Source organism: Galeopterus variegatus, unplaced genomic scaffold, assembly GCF_000696425.1.
Source record: "Galeopterus variegatus unplaced genomic scaffold, G_variegatus-3.0.2 Scaffold5073, whole genome shotgun sequence".
In the NCBI taxonomy this organism is placed as follows: domain Eukaryota; kingdom Metazoa; phylum Chordata; class Mammalia; order Dermoptera; family Cynocephalidae; genus Galeopterus; species Galeopterus variegatus.
Genome location: NW_007731184.1, coordinates 81883 through 96917, shown reverse-complemented (window position 1 = coordinate 96917; position 15035 = coordinate 81883). Strand labels below are relative to the sequence as shown.

The window sequence follows — 15035 nt, the reverse complement described above, 5'->3', positions numbered from 1 at the left end:
GTCCTTTTGATTATAGCCAGTCTGACTGGGGTGAGATGGTATCTTAGTGTAGTTTTAATTTACATTTCCATGATGATTAGTGATGTTGAGCGTTTTTTCATGTGCCTGTTGGCCATGGGTCTGTTTTCCTTTGAAAAATGTCTATTCAGCTCCTTTGCCCATTTTTTAGTTGGGTTATTTGTTTTTTTACTGTATGATTGCTTGAGTTCCTTGTATATTATGGATATCAATCCCTTGTTGGATGCATAGTTAGCAAAAATTTTCTCCCACTCTGTAGGTTGTTGTTTCACTCTGTTGATTGTTTCCTTTGCTGTGCAGAAGCTTTTTAGTCTGATATAGTTCCATTTGTTTATTTTTTCTCTTATCGCTCATGCTTTCGGGTTCATATTCATAAAGTCTGTGCCTAGACGTTGTTGCTGAAGTGTTTCACCTATATTTTTCCCTTAGTACTGATTTTACCCTAGTAATTTTACAGTTTCAGGTCTTATACATAAGTCTTTAATCCATTTTTAGTTGATTTTAGTGTATGGTGAGAGGTGCATATCTAGTTTCATTCTGCATATGGATATCCAGTTTTCCCAGCACCACTTGTTGAAGAGGCAGTCTTTTCCCCAATGTAGATTTTTGTTGCCTTTGTCCAATATCAGATGGCTGTAAGCCTGAGGGGTGATGTCTGGGTTCTCAATTCTGCTCCACTGGTCTGAATGTCTATTTTTTTAAATCAAAGCTTTAGCATGCCAAATTATAGCCAGCATAATTCACACGATTTACATCAGGTTATACAAATGACTGCTTCTGTGTGAAATTATAGCCATTTAAGTTGCAGCATTAAGCTAAAATCACTATAAATTATAGGTAAATGAGGTATAAATACTATTTTTTAATCTCCTAGAATGTTGATACCTGATACTTTATGAGTACTTAAAATAGAAAGTATATGACTGAAGTAAATATGACTGAAAGTAAAATGATTTACACACACACAGTCACACACACACACACATTGGACCTATGGCATTCTTGGGAAGAAAAAAAAGTTAAGTAATTCAGTAAAGCAATGTGGTAACTAACTTATTGCGACTTGACATTTAATTACCGTAACACAATGAAATGTAAATTTAGAATATCAAGGGCAAATGTAAGATCACTGTTCAATATGTAGTAATATTATGTTTATTTAGATGTGTATTTGTTAATTTTTCTTCCCTGGCCAAGGATCTGAAATCTTTATTGTTAGAAAACAAAACGGTGTCAAAAAAAACTAAATAAAAAAAAGATATTCTAATTTACAAATGTGCTTGTTGATTTCTTATGATTTCTGTTAACTTTAGTAGTTAAAGCTTCTAAAAACAGAAATGTAATATGATATCCAAGTCTAACTTTATAACGTTTATGTTTTCATTTTAATGTATAACATATTGTTAAGCATAAAAAGCTTAAATTATTTCCATTTTAGTGTAATAAGACAGATGATCCTTTAAAATTAGAAGCAGAGATGGAATTAAAAGACTCAAACCAGCCTAAAAAGAAGCTTACTCCTTGGAGACATCAAAGGCTTGGGTATGTATTTTATAGGAAAATATTATGGTATTTAGATGATCAACATGGTGAAATATTTACTTTCATTTTATTTCTATTAGGAAGGTGAATTCTGAATATAGAGCAAAATTTCTGAGCCCAGCTCAGTATTTGTATAAAGCTGGGGCTTGGACACATGTGAAGGAAAACATGCCAGATCAGGTAAGTGCATGTAACTCAGTAAGCCCACATTTTCTTTCAGCCTGTGTAACAATTTAATTTCACAGTGAGTTTCCTTTAGTGATAGAGACCACAATTTAAAGATGTATGATATAATAATAGCACTAAAAATATCAAGAACTTGCGGTTGTATATATTAGGATATGATGTATCAGTGTGTGTATTTTTTTAATACCACTGGCTCCTTATAGATTAATATTTATTATTATTAAAATCTTTAAAGTTAAAAACAGTTTTCACAATCAAACATTTGATTATGTTAATAAACTCAGTTTTCAGAATTGCAGCATTATAGATTTGATTATTTTATAATATCCAGACTTCCACTCTCTCAACTGAGGGTTAATTTTCAAGATTAAATAATTTGTCTGATAGTGGCACCCACTGTCAGTGTATACTGTTACCTCCTGTAAGCAAAAGAAAGGTGCAGCCTGTGCTGTTAGAGTTTTGAGTTAGAGTGTTGGGATATGGGAGAAACTCTGGGCATCTAAAGATAAGTTTGAGAGAAAAGGTAATTAATCTTAGAGTTGAGAAGTGCTACCTTAGTACTAGCTTCTTTATAGACAAACAATGGAGCATTCTTGGTTATTGTATAATTAGCATCTTTTAACCATATCTTGACTTTTTTTTGCCTTTTCTGTGTGAACAAGCTAAATTAAAACATTTTTTGTTTAGATTAGACATTAGTAAATATCCTCCTTCTGCCTGTTATTGTAAAGACAGGGATAATTTGAATGGGGAATGAGTCTTTTATTTAGCTTAGTACTTAACATCATGGCCAACAACTATGTGTAATTAGCTTCTGGGGAAAGGTGCTTGTGCTTTGAGCTGTTGGTTCTTTGAGCTGGCAGCTACCAGACATATGTCCTGGTGACTGCTAAACTCTGCATGTTGATTCAGGAGGTTACTTGATTCCTTTCACTGTGGCTGCTCTTGATGCTCTGTTCTTGAGCATGGTTCAGAGGCAGCACAGGCAGAGTAAAAGACAAAGCTGGAAGCTGTCCTAGTTGTTATCTGCGGCAACATTCATCTATTCACCCTGGTGAAATCAAGCTGAAACTATGAGCATTGAAGGCAGTTATGATGGAAGAAAGGAATCGAGTCAGCTAAACTCTTTAGCAGTTATGACCATCCCAGATCTTGGCCAGGAGCTCTGGGTCTGTGGAGTCTGATGGGGAGTGAGGAAAAGCCAGGGCAAAGGCAGGACACGAAGTGTGGACAATACATAGGTAAGCCACTGCCCTGTCATGTTTAGGCACTTCACTAGGTCGAGGTCATGAGAGGCTCCTTGTTTTGGAAGGATTATCTCATGGTCTCTGAGATTTCTTTAAACCAAGATGAGTTGGTATTTAGGCCTCAGATGTAAACATTTAATGGACTGAGAAGATCGTTACTATGTCTGAAGTCATGATAAGGTGAAATTCCTTATGAAAGAGAACATTTTTATTATTGTTAATTTAAGATCTCTTTTTTCAAAGTTTCCTGTTATGATATCTTGGAAACATAACTTTTTGTTTGTTTGTTTTATTAATTGCTGTTGGTGATTGTAAACATTTAAATTAGTGGTATAGTTTGCCTTAACTTCTTTGGCAAAATAATTAAAAAAAAAATTGGAATTAGGAAAGAATAAGATTTTTGAGCTAAGAAGTCAGTGATCACTGATGGTCATAAGTTATAGTTTTAGTTGACCAGATTGTAGACATTTTGTATAGGCCATATTTTACTTAAATTTTATATTTCTTTTTTCCTGGAAGATATTTACTGTATGTGGCTGATTATGAGGTGCCTAAATATACGGCACTCTGTATATTCATACTCTTCAAATGCACTTTGGTGTCAGTGACTTTGTTATCATTAGAATATTAACCGACTTTTTGAGTCATGTTATAGTTTTCTAGTCCATATATTATCTTCATTTCCTTTTATGATGTTTGAAATATTGTACTTTTTGAATCTATTTATGGTCTAGTCACTGGGTATTTTATCCTAAGTCCTAAGTACCCCAAGTTGGTTTTATTTGTCCAGTGGTTATATATTTGTCACCTCTAATATACCCACTTGCACTGTTGCTTTATAAAGTGCTCGCTTAAAGGATTGTTTCTAATAACAACCAGCAATTGCAATTGTTAGATTCCCATCCTCAGAATAACTACTGAATCTGTGTTAAGTTTCTTTTTTCTTTATTGTTAGGTAATTGTTTAATCATTTAAACTACATTGGTTGAGGTAATTTTATTCTAATGTGCCTTTCACAAAAATAGGACTTTGTCTCAAGAGAAAGTTCCACATTTGAGAGATATCCTGTAATTTCATAGACATTGTAAAGACTAGGTATAAAGTCAATCCTCATTTTGGGGGAGGATTTTTGAGAAAAAGAGAGTTTTTATTTTTTCCCCCAGTTTCCTGAATTTGAATTTTCTGCATATAAGTTTTAAATAATTTAGTTAATTCTTAATTTGGGAAAATAAATTCAGAAATGAAAACATTCTGCTTATAGTATTATATCTTATCTGATGGCTTTACTTGACCCAGGAAGGTGTGTGTGTGTGTTTTGTTTTGAGTTGGGAATGGTTTATTCCTATCCTTTTTAGTGGCTCTGGGTGTTGGCTATAGGGGTTGTTCTTAATATTGAGTTCACTTCATTGGTTTTTTTCGCTTTCTAGTGGAACACTGTACGTAATTAGGGAGATGTCAACCTCCTTATTTTTCATTTTAGTTTAGGACTGTAGAAGTTTAAAATCATACATTTGTAAAACATAACATCAGCACTAAGATTGTTAATAAAGAATGCTAGTAAAGTAAATTTCTGAGTTTTAAATGTTAGTAACAAATAGAGCTGAACAAACTCAAGTTTCACAGAATCTCTATAAAGTATCTCCTCTTTCTGAGTTTTAAATGTTAGTAACAAATAGAGCTGAACAAACTCAAGTTTCACAGAATCTCTGTAAAGTATCTCCTCTTCTTTCTAAATAAAATTGATGTCAAATAAAACTGGATCACTGTGTACATGGAGGGGCTGTTCGTCTAGCCTCTCATTCATCAAACAGCAAAGTCCTCCCACATGGATAAAATGCAGCCCCCTCTGTTGCTCCTTCCTGCTCTATCCAATATGTAGTGCAGGGCTGATTGGATCCTCTTATGAACCACGCCTTGAATTTGTATCTCATTTGTTTGTTATGGCATAGACCATACCAGTATTATGGTAATAATATATGCGCAGGTCGGCCTCCTCTGTCAGACTGTGAAATCATTGAATGCAGGGAGTTTCTTGCTTATTTTGGGCTACCAGCCATCTAGCTGAGGCTTCTTGCGTAGTCCATACTCAGGACAGAGTGTAGAATCAATGCTTCATTGCTACATTTTCACTCATCTCAAGGAGTTCATAGGTTAATGGAAGAGGATGATGTGAGCAATTAATTCCATAGAATGGATTCAGTACTAATGGGGATGTGCACAAAGGACTTCAAGAACATGGAGGAGGAAGTGATGCTAAGGCATGCAAATTTTATCATGTAGGTGATGGACTAGCTATGAAACATTTGAAACATGGGGGTACTTATTAGAAATAAAATCGGGAGTATATCAAGGCCCTTTATAACAAGGTTTCTGTGCATTCATAGTATCCTGGTTAGAAGTTCAACAGACTTAACACATGTGTCTTGGTTCTACCGGTTAAATGCAAAACCACTACTAGTAATTTTTGTTAAGGTACAGGAGTTGATAGAAATGACAAATGAACATAGCTCATTATTTTTTGGCAGAGAAGAACATGTTTCAAATTATCTTTAGGGTTTTTTTCAGGTTTGGTTCATTAGAGCAGTAGGATTCTGCTGGGATTATGTGGTTTCTCATGTCATGACAAGTGCTGTCTTTTGCTAATTACCTAAAGATGTGACACTTTCATCCCTTTGTGTTCAAAATAGTGTCTTGTTAAGGGGCTGAGGATGTTTCTCCAATTGAGTTTGCATTGCCAAATTTCATTGTTTTTTTTGCCTTAAGTGAAAGCAATTCTAGCAGACAGTATCCTGATATCCTTCTAATTCTAACATTCTATCTTTATGATAGAAAATATTATAGAGTTTTTTGAATATAAATAAAGATTTCAAACAGAATTTTAAGGATAAATCCTCAAATTTTTTTTACATTGTGGAACTTAATTTAGAGAAGCCAGCAGGTGGCAGTATAATATATAAAATGAAAGGGTTTAAAATGGTTATAAATGCTTCTTTTCATGTGAAAGTATGTTATTTGCATATTAGGGAATTAAAATCACCTTATGGTTTATCAGAACATTTTTTTGTATCCCGTCACTTTGTTGAATATTTTACAATTGTTATTTTGTGGGATATTCTTTTTAATTATATACTTAGTACATTTTCAAAAAGTTGAGGTTTTGCTGATGATTCCAAGGGAATGTTGAGGTATTTGGAGAGGGAAGCCTCATAACTCTCTCAGTGAGGACTTCTGTAGTAGTAGCAGCTGTTTGTAAAGCTGGGGAATAAAGCCAGTGAGGGGTTTCTGGCACCTCTTTCAGAGGTGGGGGAATAGGAACAGTAATTGGGTGACCTGTCATTGATAGCTTCCCAGCCGTGCAAGAAGGTGGGTGGTTTTCATGGTAATATTAAGATATCTTGATTACTGAGTTAAATATTACTAAAAATACAAAGAAATATTGGTTGGCAAGTTTGCTACATATTTAGAAGGAGGAATAAAAAGGTATTTCATTGATTCCCATTAATATTCAGTTATGGTATTAACCTGTCATTAAATGTGTTTCTGTATTCCTCCCCTAGGGATCTCTAAATGCCATGTGGTATGCAGAGGTTGGTTGCTTTTGAGTTTTTAAAACTATAGTAATGCATAAAGTACTGTGTAATTTCAGTCAGAGTAAAAGTAGGTGTCAGTATTTTTCTTAGCTGCTATAAATGTCTTCTTGCCTGCTGGTATAAAATAAAATAACTGCATCATGCTTTAGCTTGATTGTTTTAATTTCTGCTTACATGCATATAGTCTGATACCGTAAATCGCTATTTTTGTCTTCCTTTCTCCTTGGTCTCTGGCTGTGTTTGTGCAATGTCTTTGTGCTACTTGGTGGTATTTGTGAAGGAGCATTTACAGTAACGTGATGTCTGAACTCTTCTGCCTAGGTTAAAGAACTTCGAGAGAAGGCTGAGTTTTATAGGAAACGAGTTCAGGGAACACATTTTTCTCGGGACCATCTAAATCAGATTCTGTCAGATAAGAACTGCTGTTGGGATGTCTCCTCAACCACAAGCTCAGAAGGAACCATTAGTAGCAACATCAGAGCATTAGATCTTGCCGGGTGAGATGTTCTTTGTGCATGGTGAAAAAGTATGTTGCAGCTTATGTAGATCATAGAACAATATAGGAAAATGACATGACTACTCAGAATTTGTCTTCTAGTCAAATGGAAATGTGCCAGCCATTTATTTCGTTGTTTTTAGTATATTCTCTGTGAAAAATAAAGCTGTATATAGTTTATGTATTTGTGTATAAATAATACATAATGTAAATCTGGAAGACTAGATTTTATTATATTCTTTGTTAAGAATTAATAGCAGAGTAGAGATGATTATGCCTTAGATGTAAAAGGATTTTTAAAAGTTTTTTACAAAAGAGGTGGCATGGGCTGGCCCGGTGGCGCACTCGGTAGAGTGCGGCGCTTGGGAGTGTGGCGGCGCTCCCGCTGAGGGTTCGGATCCCATATAGAGACTATTTATTCTTTGTTAAGAATTAATAGCAGAGTAGAGATGATTATGCCTTAGATGTAAAAGGATTTTTAAAAGTTTTTTAAAAAAGAGGTGGCATGGGCTGGCCCGGTGGCGCACTCGGTAGAGTGCGGCGCTTGGGAGTGTGGCGGCGCTCCCGCTGAGGGTTCGGATCCCATATAGAGACCGGTCCGCTCACTGGTTGAGCGTGGTGCGGGCGCGACACCGAGGGTTGTGATCCCGTTGCCGGTCGCGGTATGGGCGCGACACCGAGGGTTGCGATCCCGTTACCGGTCACGAAAAAAGACAAAAAGGAATAAAAGAAAAAAAAAAAAGGTGGCAACAATAAAAACTCAGGAAATATAATTGTATTAGTTTGTTTTCTGTGGCTTATAACAGAATTCCTGAAACTGGATAATTTATAAGAAACAGAATTTGTTTTAGCTTTGGAGGCTGGGAAGTCCAAGGTCCAGGGGCACATCTGGTGAGGGCCTTCTTGGTGGGGACTTGCTACAGGGTCCTGTGGTCCTCTGTCAGTGCAGGGAATCATGGCAAAAGGCTAAGCAAGAACGTGTTTCCACATGTTTTCTTCCTCTCCTTATAAAGCCCACAGTCTACTCCCTGTTAACCCATTAACCCATTAAACCATGAATGGATTAGTCCATTCATGAGAACAGAGTCCTCATGATCCAGTTGCCTCCCAAAGACCCCACCTTTCAAATTTAGGGGTCACCTTCAATGAGTTTTGAGAGTACATTTAAGCCATAGGAATAAGCTATTAATGCATATTCCATTATCATTCATTAATGGATTTTGTGGCTAATACAGAACTTGGCCTCTGATTTTATGGAAGAATTCTCCACTGTTTTAAAGCGAACATTATTGAACTATTTGTAAGAGAAATAGCACATTGATTTGTAGCAAGTAAAATAGTTTTTACTTGTTACAGTATATTAATGTAGTTACGCATACCAAATTGATAAGTTTTAATTACTGACATCTGATTTTAAAAATTCATTACGAAATCTATCCTTTAATAATGTTGTAAAGATGAATCTGAAATACAAAATCTGAATGTGCTTATTTGATCACAAGTACACTTTAGTTTGTGCACGAACCTTAATTGAGTAACTGAAGGAGTTAGATCATGTGGAGTCCTAGTTTAAATGCCAGTTTAGGGATAAGTATGACATTTGTCAGCAAGATGCAGGCTCTTATGTGTGAAGGTAGGAGTAAGGGAAGATACATACATTTTGGAATGCAAACATGTTGCTTAATGATGGGGATATGTTCTGAGAAATGCATTGTTAGGTGATTTTGTCATTGTGTGAACATCATAGAATGTATTTACATATACCTAGATGATATAGCCTACTACACACCTAGGCTATATGGTATAGGCTATTGCTCCTACGTGAGTAATGCCTTGTGCTATGATGAGCCTATGATGGCTACAATATCAGGTGGTAGGAATTTTTCAGCTCCATTATAATCTTATGGGACCACCATCGTATATGTGGTTCACTGTTGACTGAAATGTTGTTATGCAGCACATGACTTTATTTTAATAGGAACTCCAGATTGTAACTTTCATTTATTGTACTATAAAATGAACTCTTAATTTGATCTCTTTCTTCAGTAGCTGGGCAAGGAAATGTCTGTGAGAAACATGTAGTTGTGAACAGTGGAAGGAAATGACAGACTCACTAAAGTTAGGATATACCAAAAACTCAAACTACTCAAGTTTAAAATAAAACTTGTTTTGTTATGCAGAGATCCTACAAGCCACAAGGCTTTGCAGAGATGTCCTTCTACAAAACTAGAAGAAAAAAGACATATCTCGGAAGAACAACCCCAGAAAAATATCACGGAGAAAATGGGAATGTCAGGCACTCCCACCATACCTGTTACAAGGCGGCTGGCTTGGGATGCAGAGAATACCAGTGAAGACACACAGAAACAGCCCAGAGGGGAGGAGGAGGAGGAGGAAGAAAAGGAAAGGGATAAGCAGGTTTATATGGGAGAGCTAGAGAAGTTGGATGTACCTGAGAAATCTAAGGTAGACAAGATGAAAGAAGGGTGAGAATTTTAAATTACTCAGTGTATGGAAGCATTATTGTACATGGTTAATGTGTATTTTGTCACCAAGTATAGTGGTTTACAATTTTGGTTTTATGACTAATAAAAAGCAGATTTTACTTGAATGTCACAAAGGAGGCACTGCTATATGGTTTATAACTTAATTTACTCAAGTATTTAAGTCACCACTAATTGGTAATTGAATACTTGAACACTGGGCTACTTGAGGAGGAAGTAGTTAGGGTTATATTCATTTGTGTCCTGCTAATTATGATTTGCCAGATTTGCAAATGTGTGTGGGAAAATGGCTTTCTTTATGATTTAAAGAAAGTAGCTGGTGTTCTTTAATGTCAGATGGTTCTACCAAAAAAGAAAGAAAATAATGTTTTTTAATACTAAAAAATGATTTCTGCAAATAGCTAATTCCTGTTGCTTTATGTGCAAATTGCTTTGGGGAGTGGTTCTTCTCTACCACTGATATTTTTTGTCCATAGGCCAAATCCCTTATTCATTCATGGGTGCTTCAGCTAATATGAAACTTGGGCCCTGATTTAATGGAAGGACATTCTGCTGTGTTATTGCTGACTTGCAATGATCTTTCCCCTTTTCCAGTATTCAACCACTCTTAGCTGCATGTGGATTTGATTGATATTTTTTCAGAAACAAAATGGCCTTCTCTGATATGTTTTATACTTTATTATTGCAGAATGATTTTTGGAGGAAATTGTTCGTAATAGCTTGTTTTAATTCATAGGTTAGATTCTTCTTCCGTATCCTCAGGAAATGGAGGCAGGCTTCCTACTCCGAAGCTGAGAGAACTTGGTGGAATCCAAAGGACTCATCATGATCTTACTACTCCAGCTGTTGGTAATAGGCAAAAATGTGCAGTTCTTATTTAACCTGCTTTTTCTACGTGATAATTTAGTTTAATTGAAACCTGTCTTCTGCATTTTTCCAGGTGGTGCTGTTTTAGTGTCTCCATCTAAACTGAAGCCTCCAGTCCCAGAACAGAGGAAAAGAATGTCCTCTCAGGATTGTTTAGAAACTTCGAAGAATGATTTTACTAAGGTTAATGTTTATATTTGGGGGAAAAGCCTCTCTTTCAGAACTGATTATTTTAGTCACATGTAATAAATGAATGATAGGTTCGGATTTTTGAAAATTCTGGCTATCATATGTGGAGATGATACTATTAACCTGCTATAAGTGGTTGAAGTACAATAGAGAACATTCTGAAAATAGATGGAAAATCTATAAGGGATCTTGCTGAAGGCTGTTCATGAGTTCCAGAGTACACAGTGGAAGTTTTCAGGGGCTGGGGAGAGGTGAGAGATGAGATCAGAGTGCCTTCCACCCTCTAGTTCCCAATGCTTAGAACAGAGCCCAGCTCATAGCAGGTACTCATTAAATATGTGTTAAGTGAATATTATTGGAGTGACAGGATATCTAAACTATTTCCTGTTATGTATAAGTTGGTTTATTAAAGGAAATGTGACAATAAGAATACAGTCAAAGGACTGATCAGAGTCAAATGTTAGGAATCTATATTGCCCACAAAGACTGTGATGTCCCCTCCTCAGAAGTCCAGGCTGCCACCTGGAAGGTGTGAGCTTCTAGGCAGCTGTGCACGAAAGGCTGATTAGCCAAAAGAGGTGACCTTAATCCATATTAACAGCTGGATTTATAGGTATTATTTTTATTTTTTGTGGAATTAATTTCTTGAATAATCTAAATAGAATAATATTGTCCTTTGACATTTTAATACCAATCTCTAACTCATTGTGCACACAACACAGTTGTAACATTTTAATTATAAACTCCTCTAAATTAAGCAGGTTTCTTATTGACAACTTGATTGGAAATCCCTCCATGTGAATTTTCTGCCAGCAGCACTACCAAAGGATGTACCAGGAGCTAGATTTGGTTATTTCCCATGGTGTACTCTTGGTTACTGGTAGGCAGAGGAGTCATTAAACTTGATATACACAATCAGTTTTTCTCCCTTTATTTTCTTAGAAAAACATAAGAAATTACAATATAATTACATATAAAATTAAACACATTAAGTCATTCAGTTTCCAATAAATTATCTCCATTATTCAATTGCCCTTGATTAGTATCACCCTCCATCTGTCTGTATTATAGGAACTAGGGAGAATATATTATAATATCCAGAAATTTTTTCACTATTAACTTTTAATGGCATACCTTAAATTGTGGAAGTGTTATGGAGCAGAAGCAGTTTGGGTAAATTATCTGGGGATGATTATAATAGCATTTACTAAGCACTTACTATTTTCTAGACCCTGTGCTAAGTACTTTACATATATTAACTTGTTTAGTCTTCAAAATAACTCTGACTCTAAGAAGTAGATATTGTTACTATTCTAGTTTAGATGATAAAACTGAGGTCACACAGGTGAGGCCAAATGGTGGACTAGAATTTGACCCAGGTAGTCTGTCCTCAGAGACCACCCATAAACAACAGAGTCTCGCAAAATTTTAGAGTAGAATTCTCATGGTATTAGTTTGATCCTCAAGGAGCATTTTAAAATCTTAAAAGAATATTTAAATATGTGTTAGCTCATTTCATTCATTCAGATTTTTTCACATGGTAGATCTTGTGGCAATGATAGAGAATAAAAACAGACATAGTACATGACCTTATGGAACCTACATTCTGTTGAGGGAGATACACATTAATCAATCGCACCAAAAAAAAAATTAAAACTAGTGAGGTTTCAAAGTAGAAGTGCTTAGTGCTATTCTGGAAGGAATTGGCCTAATCATGTAGATCAGGAAGCTTCTGAGAAGTCAATGATGCTTCATAGAAGAAGTCGTAATTGAGCTGAGATAAGAAGAGGAGGCATTAACTAGGTGAAAAGGGGTAGGGAGGAGGAGCACACATAGCATATGCCAAGATCCTGTAGAGTGAAAGAACACAGGGTTTTCAGAAACAAAGAGCAGTACAGTGTGTGGCAGGGAGCGTGGGGCAGCATGAGGCTGGAAAAGATAGCAATACTGAGAATTTTTATCATTATCTCAAGAGCAATGGAAGCCACTGAAATATTTTTAAACATGGGAACGTTGTCATCAATTTCTGTTTTGCAAGATCCATTTGGCTGCCACAGAAGGAAAAAGTAGACTGTGGATACCATTAAAAGGCCATTGTGGTAGTCTAGGTAGGAGATGTTGATAGCTCAGACTAAGGAGGGTGGGCATAGATAGAAGTGGATGAAACCGAAGAATTATGTATAGGAAACAGTTTCAGGGCTTGGTGCTGGGTTGGATAATGGGAGATTAGAGACTGTGGATGACTTATAAGTTTCTGACTTGTCCAACAAGATTGATAAGATCAGTGGTGTGCCTTGCACTGAGTAAGAACTCTGGATGAGAACCCTCTGGAAGGTAATATTAGGAGTTTCATTTTCATTCACCGAATTCCATATTTAATGGGCTCTCCCTATGTGCCAGGCACTGTTCTAGGATCTGGGATTCATTGGTAATCAAGACAAAATCCCTGCCTTCATGGAGTTTACATTTTCATTGGGAGAAATAGACAGTTTTTTAAAAGATAATTTCAGGTACTAGTAAGTGCTGTGTGAATTGAATAAAACTGCAAATGACCTTGAAGGGATGGGTGAGACTGCTTTAGTTTGGGCCATAAAGACAACACTTCTAAGGAGGTAACATTTTAGCTGTGACCTGACTAAGGAGGAAGGTGTCCATGCAGAGATCTGGGGCAGAGATTGTTTTCCAGTTAGAAAGAACAGCAAGTACATTTTTCTTGCCTAGGATAAGAACCAACAGTGAGTTTTAAAGAGAGCAAAAAGGCCAGTGTGGCTGAAGCCTAGAGAGGGAAGAGGAGAGGATAGGAAATGAGGTTGGAAGTGGAGAAAGAAGGTGAGGTAGGGAGTTTGGATGTTATTCTAATGGTTCTGGGAAGCCCTTCGAAGCAACAAATCAAATTGCTCTGCTACTCAGTGGAGAACTGCTGTACATAGGGCAGGGTGGAAACAGTGAAACCAATAAGGAAGCTTTCGGCTCAAAAACAGATCATGAAATCAGTTACATTAAACCTGAGAACTCCATGTGTTAAAAATATTTTACAGGTCTTATTAACAATAGTGTATTAGTCTGTTTTCTGTTGCTATAACAGAATTACCTGAGACTGGGTAATTTATAAAGAAGAGAGGTTTATTAGGCTTACGATTCTGGGACAGCTGCATCTGGCATGGGCCTCAGGCTGCTTCTACTCATGGCGGAAAGTGGCAGGCAGCTGGCAGGTATAAGCAGATCACATGGCGAGAGGAAGCAAGAGAGAGAGAGAGGGTACCAGGGTCTTTTTCAGCAACGAGCTCTCGTGGGAACTAATAGAGCGAAAATCCACTCATTAATCCCCCGTCCCCCAGGGAGAGCATTAATCCATTCATGAGGGATCCACCACATGACTCAATCAGTTTCTAACACTGCTACATTGGAGATCAAATTTCCAGATGAGTTTTGGAGGGACAACACATCCAAACTCCATCGTTCCGCCCCTGGCCCCCCAAAACTCATGTCACTCTCACATACAAAATACAATTATTCTATCCCAATGTCTTAGAGACTTATGTGGTGGTGAGCAGAATGCTGATAGAAATGTGGACCAGTAAAGACCATGTGGATGATGAGGTCTCAGATAGAAATGAGGAACTTCTTCGGAATTGGACAAAAGATCACCCTTGCTATGGTGAATTTGGCTGCATTGTGTCCATGTCCTTGGACTTTGTGGAAGGTGGGACTTAAGAGTTGTGAACCAGAGTATCTGGCGGAAGAAATTCCCAAGCAGCAAATAGTAAAACCAATTTGACAGAGATCCCAATTTCTGTTAATACATGTAGAAAAAGAAATCAAAAGGATGATTTGTCTTTGGAATTATTTACATTGTACTAAGTGATACTTGTTTAAAAAATGGAAGCGAGTGGAAGATTTGTGGTTTTATCCTAGATATTGATTTAAAATGTATTTATTGGCTGAGACCAACAACCCCAGGCCATCTTCATTTTGAAGCAATAAACTCTAATCAGAGAAAAGGATACTTAAGATTAGAAAGCAGTGTTTTGAATGTTTCATTGATAGACTCAGATACAAGTGAAGGCAACAATTACAAGTAATAATCAGGAAACTTTGGAACTGTATTTGATTTTACTGGTTTGCATTCCTTTAAAAAGTAAAATTGTCGGGCCAGCCCGGTGGTGCACTGGATAGTGCGCCGCTTGGGAAGCGCGGCGGTGCTCCCGCCCGAGGGTTCGGATCCCACATACGGACCGGTTCCCGCTCACTGGCTGAGCGAGGCGCGGGAAGCAACACCGAGGGTTGTGATCCCGTTGCTGGTCCCCGGTCCGGTACGGGGGCAACACTGAGGGTTGCGATCCGTTGCCGGACATGGAAAAAGACAAAAAAAAAAAAAAAAAAAAAAGAAAAATTG

The 15035-nt window shown here is 36.9% G+C and overlaps 1 protein-coding gene across 2 annotated transcripts in view; it reads left to right on the top strand.

Annotated features, from left to right (window-relative positions):
* The window catches only part of MDM1 (Mdm1 nuclear protein homolog (mouse)), a 31189-nt gene that overhangs the window by 10072 nt on the left and 6082 nt on the right, over positions 1–15035 (top strand). Inside the window, exons 6-12 of one of the 2 annotated variants that reach the window (XM_008588856.1) lie at positions 1457–1560; positions 1641–1740; positions 6551–6580; positions 6905–7080; positions 9260–9565; positions 10320–10432; positions 10524–10633. In XM_008588856.1, coding sequence (XP_008587078.1) covers positions 1457–1560; positions 1641–1740; positions 6551–6580; positions 6905–7080; positions 9260–9565; positions 10320–10432; positions 10524–10633 — 939 coding nt within the window. The remainder of the gene's footprint in view (positions 1–1456; positions 1561–1640; positions 1741–6550; positions 6581–6904; positions 7081–9259; positions 9566–10319; positions 10433–10523; positions 10634–15035) is intronic. The other variant, XM_008588857.1, reaches the window with a different exon arrangement.